This window comes from Eufriesea mexicana, unplaced genomic scaffold, assembly GCF_001483705.2.
Source record: "Eufriesea mexicana isolate 0111107269 unplaced genomic scaffold, ASM148370v2 scaffold729, whole genome shotgun sequence".
Classification (NCBI taxonomy): domain Eukaryota; kingdom Metazoa; phylum Arthropoda; class Insecta; order Hymenoptera; family Apidae; genus Eufriesea; species Eufriesea mexicana.
Window position 1 is genome coordinate 255,303 of NW_016908875.1, and position 8,539 is coordinate 263,841.

The window sequence follows — 8,539 nt, forward strand, 5'->3', positions numbered from 1 at the left end:
CCTGCTGAATCGATTTTTCATGATTCTGCATGACCTCACGGGGTTTCTATACAGCCTATGGCGTTAAGATTAACGATACTTCGTACAACGTATGTAACCGGTATTATTGTTAGAAAATATTTTTGTTAAAATTTCAATTTTAACCCTTTGCACTCGTGAGGCGACTCTCAGTCGTCATTTAATCAGATTCTAAAGAAGGATGTTAATTAATATATCAAATTCATAATTACCCAACGATGCGTGGTATGTCGAAGTAAAATAATTCTACCTCTTAATTTGCATACCATTCCCTATTTACCGTTTTAAAAATATCCTCGACTTTATGGCACAAAGTCTTCGAATTACTATTTTTCTGTAACGAAAAAATCGCCGAGTGCATGATAAAATGTTAATAAAATATCATCCAATATTATAATTAAAATATCTCCTAAACTAAATAACTTTTTATCGTTTGTTGGAAACTATAAAAATTGTAGGAATTTTATGGCAAATAAAATAAGTATACAATAGCTAATTAAAATTGAATAATTTCCTATTGATTAATTAAATCATAGTGCAAGAGATTAAATCATATTCCTAAATCCTACAATAAAATTGTATTATAATAATTAGTTTCTATTACGAATTAGAGCGAATTAAAAATTTGGTATATGCCGAATTTAAATTAATAATTTACTAAAAATCGAAATCTATTTTACAGTAACCTAATATTCATATTCGTCTTATTAATATTAATAAAGAAATTAATTCAAAAATTATAATATTTAATGATATTAAAATTATGATAACGAATTTTAATAATACTAAAATATCAATAGTAATATATCTGCGCTAGTAATTTGCTAAATTAATTAACTCTACGAAATAGAAAATAGAAATTTATTTTAGATATAAAAAGTTAACTAGGTTTCGATACTAAAATTAATTATATTGCCCTAAGACCAGCTCGTTTAATAATACTTAGTAATATTAACCATTTGCACTCGGAAATTCAAAAAAATTGACATTTTTTTTTAAATTAGTAAATACAAAAAATGGTATAATAATTAACACGCAGAATTACTTAATTTCGATACCTCGCGCACTGTCACATCACCTCGAATTTAATATATTAATTAATATCGATCTTCAAAACTTTATTAAATGGTCGCCTTTCGAATGCGAAATATTAAAATATCGTAATATCCATACAAATATTAATGCACTTATATTTTATGTTATATTAATGCAAATATTAAAATAATAAATATAAAATACCTTGAAAATCTCACTGTTGAGATTTTCAAAATCAAAACGAACTGTTCCAAGTGAATCAGGAACTAAATTAAAAAATCACTCACCGCATCACCTTCCTCCTGTTATTCGGATGAAACATCTTCGCCATTTCCGGATCCACCTGCACCAGTTCCTTGTACAGCTCGTCGTTGCTGACCGTAGACATCCGATCCATCTCCACCTTCATCTTCTTCGAACCCGACCCCACTCCCTCCTCATCGTCCTTCTTCACGTGATCTATCAAAACCTCCCAAAGGATAGACTCTATGTAATAGTTGGTGCCACCGACGATGATCGGGACCATCTTCCTCGCAAGCAGATCGTCGATCTAGATCGACCAAAGAAGAAGAGGAACGTTCGAGGGATGCTGAGGCCGGCACGGGAATAAAATGGCGGCGCGTGCGTTATTCGGAGGGACCATGTCATGTTGATCAGTGTATCATGGTCCATCTCGAGGTGTAATTCTGCTTCGTTCGAAAGAATTTTATTTTACGAAGCACTTCTCTTCGAGAATAGATTCTTCTTTTTCTCATAATAGAAGGTACTTAGGAGTGATTGATAGAGGGTGAACGACAAATTAATTTTGCCAAACTCGAAGATCGAAAGGGTAACTATCCTCTTGGAGAATTGTAATTGATATTAATTTATGTTGATGTAAGGGATAATATTAACGCATTAATGACTAGTATTGTACTGGTGTGTCTTTTCATGACTGATGCGAAGATAGAGAGATCAATTGTGTTGCGTTGAAACCAATTTTAAAATTTGCTCGAGTCAACGTATCATATAAGTAAATACATATATTGTCCTATTATTGGATATATAATATATTGGAGTTTTCGTGGCTGATGTGAAGATGGAGAGATGAATTGTGTTGTGTTGAGATCAATTTTGAAATTCGTTCAAGTATAGTGTCCTATTTGAAAATTGAAAATAATCTTGAAATATCAAGTAAATTATTAACACTGAATAAGTAAATAAATATAATGTCCTATTTGAAAATTGAAAATAATCTTGAAATATCAAATACATTATTTATACTGGATAAGTAAATAAATATATTGTCCTATTTGAAAATTGAAAATAATCTTGAAATCTCAAACAAATTATTAATACTGGATAAGTAAATAAATATATTGTCCTATTTGAAAATTGAAAATAATCTTGAAATTTCAAACAAATTATTAATACTGGATAAGTAAATAAATATATTGTTCTATTTGAAAATTGAAAATAATCTTCAAATATCAAATAAATTATTAACACTGAATAAGTAAATAAATATAATGTCCTATTTGAAAATTGAAAATAATCTTGAAATATCAAATACATTATTTATACTGGATAAGTAAATAAATATATTGTCCTATTTGAAAATTGAAAATAATCTTGAAATCTCAAACAAATTATTAATACTGGATAAGTAAATAAATATATTGTCCTATTTGAAAATTGAAAATAATCTTGAAATTTCAAACAAATTATTAATACTGGATAAGTAAATAAATATATTGTTCTATTTGAAAATTGAAAATAATCTTCAAATCTCAAACAAATTATTAACACTGGAGAAGTACATAAATATATTGTCCTATTCGAAATGTGAACATAATCTTGAAATCTCAAACAAATTATTAACACTGGATAAGTAAACAAATATATTGTCTTATTTGAAAATTGAACATAATCTTGAAATCTCAAACAAATTATTAATACTGAATAACGTGTCCCATCATATTAAATCATTTTTTTTTATAATTTCGTAAATTATTAATTATTATTAAATATTATTATATTTAATTACTAAAAAAAAATTATTATATTTAATTATTAGTAATTATTATTAATTTCGTATAATTTCAACTCCTTGTGAGACATTCTGATGTATATACTTAAACAGACAAGATATGATTTTGAAAAAGATTTTTGGAAAATTTTTGACCTATTTTTGGAAAATTATGGTCATGAATGTGTCGATACTAATATTGACAGAAATATGAAATACCATTACTACAATATTAATATTTTAATATTAATATCGGTAATGGAGCGAAGAGTTATGAATATATTAATATTAGTATAAAACGATACGGTACATGAATTAACGATATTAATACGTTATATATTAATCACGCGAGTTCTACGAGGACTATGTTGGGAAGTGAAAATGCAGAAGCATGGATCGGACGGATTTGCAATGGCGTCGACAATTTTACACGGTGTATGGTTATTAATTATCACGCACGACCGCGACGACCATGGTATGCGAGCGATATCGCATTCCACGGACGCTTTTTTCCCCTCTCCTTCTCCTCCTTTTTTCTACTCTTTCTCGATTTCTGGTTTTCGAGGAACGACGCGCGTTTCGAAAGTTGCCGCGATCGATCGATAGTTTGCTGTCTATATACCGTATGTGTGTCTGCGTCTATGGTTTAACAGAAAATATTGCACTATCGTGTAACAAATTTTTGAGATTATTCAACACGATAATGAAAATATCGCAATAATAATAATAATAATAATAATACCGTAATAAGAATATTTAATTGCATATTATATCTAATTTCGTGTGGATTCGTGTATGTCAGACATTGTTTATGTGTGTGATTTATGTGCAAATTTCGAACAATCATGCACCGAATTTTTGAGATTGTTTAATTCGATAATGAAAATATCGCAATAATAATAATACCATAAGAAGAATATTTAATTGCATATTATATCTAATTTCGTGTGAATTCATGGATATTAGATAACGTTTATGTGTGTGTGATTTATGAGAATATTTCGAACTACCGTGCAACAAATTTTTGCGATTATTCAACACGATAATGAAAATATCGCAATAATAATAATAATAATTATTATAATACCGTAATAAGAATATTTAATTGCATATTATACTTAATTTCGTGTGGATTCGTGTATGCCAGACGTCGTTTATGTGTGCGATTTATGAAAATATTTTGAACTATCATGCACCGATTTTTTTAGATTATTCAATTCGATAATGAAAATATCGCAATAATAATAATACTATAACAAAAATATTTAATTGGATATTATACCTAATTTCGTGTGGTTTCGTGTATGTCAGACGTCGTTTATGTGAGTGATTTATGAAAATATTTTGAACTATCATGCACCGATTTTTTGAGATTATTCAATTCGATAATGAAAATATCGCAATAATAATAATACTATAATAAAAATATTTAATTGCATATTATACTTAATTTTGTATGGATTCGTGTATGTGAGATGACGTTTATGTGTGTGATTTATGAGAAAATTTCGATCTATCGTGCACCGAATTTTTGCAATTATTCGACTCGATAATAAAAGGACTGTGATAAGAATATTTAATTTCCTATTATACCTAACTTCGCGTGGATTCGTGTACGTGTACGATTTATAAGGAAATGCACCAACTATTATGCACCAAATTTTTACGAGTATTCGATTCGATAGCGAAACTATGGCAATAATGAAAGTACTACGACAAGAACATCTGAGTTCCTATTATAAATAATTTCGAATGGATTTGTGCTCGCGAACCGATGGAAATAACCATGGGGGTTGAAAAAGGGGAAATTACAATGGGTGTGGCCATATTCCTGAATTGCACCACCGTGAATTTAGGGTTCACAGGATCTACTATATCCAGCATATGATGGGGTGCCATTTTTCTCTCCTCAGGTGTTACTTTCGCGGTAATGATGTCGAGGCCTTTGTACACCTGGAAATTTAGAAAGACAAATTGTTATTAAAATTATTAACCTATGTAAATATATACAGTAAATATCTTATATTTGAAATTTCGTATTAAAAATATATCATAATTTAAATTTCACTTGGATTTATGAACCACATTCATCGTATAATATTAATATCAATTATTAATTTTATATCAATATATCAATATATTATTATCTTCTTTACATTTTTAAATGGAAAAAGTATTGGTAAATGCATGTAAATTATTCCTTGTAATAAATTGATTAAAATTATGAGACTAAAAGTTTCGCGCTTCAAATATGTCAAATTGAAACAACCAATTCGATTTTCAACTATTTTATCTTAACATAAGCAAATGCAATCGAAGATAAAGTGTAAAATCATTTCTTTCAGATTTTGACTTAGTTAACTTTCATAATTGCATAGCAAATATACATAGTGAACCACCTAACTCGACCAACTCGATTATTCTTACCAGGAATTAGTGAACAAGTCAAAATATTTTATCATAAATTCCCAATTTAAAAAAAATAAATTCCCAATGCTATTTTTAATGTTTTCATACACATAATTCTATAATATTTTCTAGTAGGCACTATTTCGAATTCAACAACCTCAAAACCAAGCATTTTCCTTTATGTGCAATAGAATAACAGGACAATAAAAATTTTCAAGCAGAAGATAACAATTTTCTTACATTTTTTACCAAATTAAATGGTCCACCCTGTATGCACTCCATCGCGAAATGAAACGCAGTATCTGCAATGCTAGTCTGGTCCAAAAGCCACGAAACTTATCGGCGACCGAAATTATAGCAAAAATTACAGAGCCACGGTCCTGGGAATTCCTCGAGATCGCGAGGCACGATCTTATTGAACGTGTCACGCGAATCGAAACGTCGAAACCGGCGATCGTATCGCGATGCTCGGTTTCGTCGTCCATGGAACGAACTTGACAATAAAGTGAAACGCAGAAAGCCGAATCAGGAAACGTCGAAGCTCGTGTCACGCTAGTTATCAACGTTAACCAAACCCGCTTCCACTGTCAGGTCATTCTATTCTTTCCTCTGATAAGTGTCACTCCTCGACGAGCAAATCAGCGAAGAGGAAATTGCGAGATGCGGATAATTCGCGAATTTTTCCTATCTATTTTTGTTATATATTTTCTTTTCTCTTATTTTTCCTAGCTTTTTCTGTCTCTTTCTTTTCTTTCGGCTGCAACGTTTTCCAAATGAATTTCACGCATGTGAGTGGAAATGAAAAGAAATGGAATGGAGATGCTGTGTGACACTATGTGAGAGACGAAGAATTAGTGCAGAAGAGGGTATCAACAAGGTGTCAGCTAGCTCGATGACAAGTGGACATTTTCAAGTATGATAATATATATATTTATTACAGTATAAAACGAGTTCCACAGTTGAGTAAGCAAAGTGCACAGACGTGAGAGTGAAGATGTATATGAAGAGGGAATGAGAATGTGTAAAAAGTGGAAAGAAAAGATAAAAGGAAGAGAGGAAAAGGGACAAAGAGTGTCACAGGAAAGGGAAAACAGAAGTGGAAAACGGGGGTAAGACGGAAAGAAAAGAAACAGAGAAATTGGAGATTAGATTTGGAAATTTGGAGGTTAGGTTAGGAACCTGAAGTTAGACACGAGAAAGGGGCACAAACGCCATCTGTAAGATAGAACCCTCTAGCCTGAGTTAAAAATGGCAGAACAGATAAGTATAAGGAGAAAAGAGAATGAAGAGGGTAAACCTATAGAAAAACTTATATAATGTTATTATATATGTGAAAATAATGGATAATAATTGATCTGTGTAATAAAGTATGATAGTAATTGAATGAAATTTAGAGCCAATATTATATTTTTCTTGAACTATAATGTTATTCTGTATCATTATCACATAAACACCTACAAAATAAAATTCTCTAGACCTAGTTAAAAATGGCAGAACAAATAAGTACAAGAAGAAAAGAAAATGAAAAAGGTAAACCTATGGGAAAACCTATATAATATTATTATATATGTGAAAATAATGGATAATAATTGACGTGTATAATAAAGTATGATAATAATTGATTGAAACATAGAGCCAATACTATACTAATCTTGAACTATAATGTTATTTTGTATCATTATCACATAAACACCTACAAAATAAAATTCTCTAGACCCAGTTAAAAATGGCAGAACAAATAAGTACAAGAAGAAAAGAAAATGAAAAAGGTAAACCTATGGGAAAACCTATATAATATTATTATATATGTGAAAATAATGGATAATAATTGACGTGTATAATAAAGTATGATAATAATTGATTGAAACATAGAGCCAATACTATACTAATCTTGAACTATAATGTTATTTTGTATCATTATCACATAAACACCTACAAAATAAAATTCTCTAGACCCAGTTAAAAATGGCAGAACAAATAAGTACAAGAAGAAAAGAAAATGAAAAAGGTAAACCTATGGGAAAACCTATATAATATTATTATATATGTGAAAATAATAGATAATAATTGACATGTATAACAAAGTATAATAGTAACTGATTGAAACTTAGAGCCAATACTATACTAATCTTGAACTATAATGTTATTCTACCTAATGTTATTTTTTTCTTAAACTATAATGTTATTTTGTATCATTATCACATAAACGCCTGCAAGATAAGACTCTCTAAACCCAATTAAAAATGGCAGAACAGATAAGTACCAGGAGAAAAGAAAATGAAAAGGGTAAACTTATGGGAAAATCTATATAATGTTATTAACGTGAAAATAATAAATAATAATTGACGTGTATAATAAAAAATAATAGTAATTGAATGAAATTTAAAGCCAATACTATATTTTTCTTGAACTATAATGTTATTCCGTATTATTAAATCAGTTTGTGCTGTCAATTTGTAATATCGTATGAAATACTATATATTTAAGATATATTTTAATCTCACGCCTTACGATTTAAATTCCGATGTCATAGTCAACAGCAGGGTTGGTCACACGTCGAGCCATCTCGTCCGAACACGTCGAAGAATAACGCGTAACTGAGGCAGAAAGACATCGACGAAAATTAACCGCGAGCCTGACCTGTGTTGTTTACGTTGAATCCTGTCTACGAACCACGATTTCTCACCCGTGATTTTCGTGTTTGAGCTGATTTCCTTACTGAGAGTCTCACGGGATATTGTAGACGAAGAGGTTAATAACGAAAAATTGGCAAAAATTGGAGATGTGTTTAATTTTATTATAGTGAATCGATATACATCTATTTTGTTCGAAATAAAATTATATAAAAATTATATGAAAATTTTGAGATAGATCTTGTAAATGTTCACTCCTTGTACCCAATTAGTACCACTATGGAAATATTTACGATTAAAATGGAGAGTATATAGTATTTAATTCTGTGTGCACTGACAACAATGAAAAAATTAGAAAGATTATTATAGAAATAAATTAAAAAATTTATTTATTATAGATATATTTAAAATTTATTTATTATAGAAATAAATTTAA

The 8,539-nt window shown here is 29.5% G+C and overlaps 1 protein-coding gene across 1 annotated transcript in view; it reads right to left on the reverse strand.

Moving 5' to 3' along the window:
• The window catches only part of LOC108546433 (tRNA dimethylallyltransferase, mitochondrial), a 196,137-nt gene extending 190,385 nt beyond the window's left edge, over positions 1–5,752 (reverse strand). The window contains exons 1-3 of the mRNA XM_017898497.1: positions 5,711–5,752; positions 4,874–5,014; positions 1,341–1,603 (exon numbers count right to left, since the gene is read on the reverse strand). Of these exons, the coding sequence (XP_017753986.1) occupies positions 1,341–1,603; positions 4,874–5,014; positions 5,711–5,752 (446 nt within the window). The remainder of the gene's footprint in view (positions 1–1,340; positions 1,604–4,873; positions 5,015–5,710) is intronic.
• Positions 5,753–8,539: the final 2,787 nt, after the last annotated feature.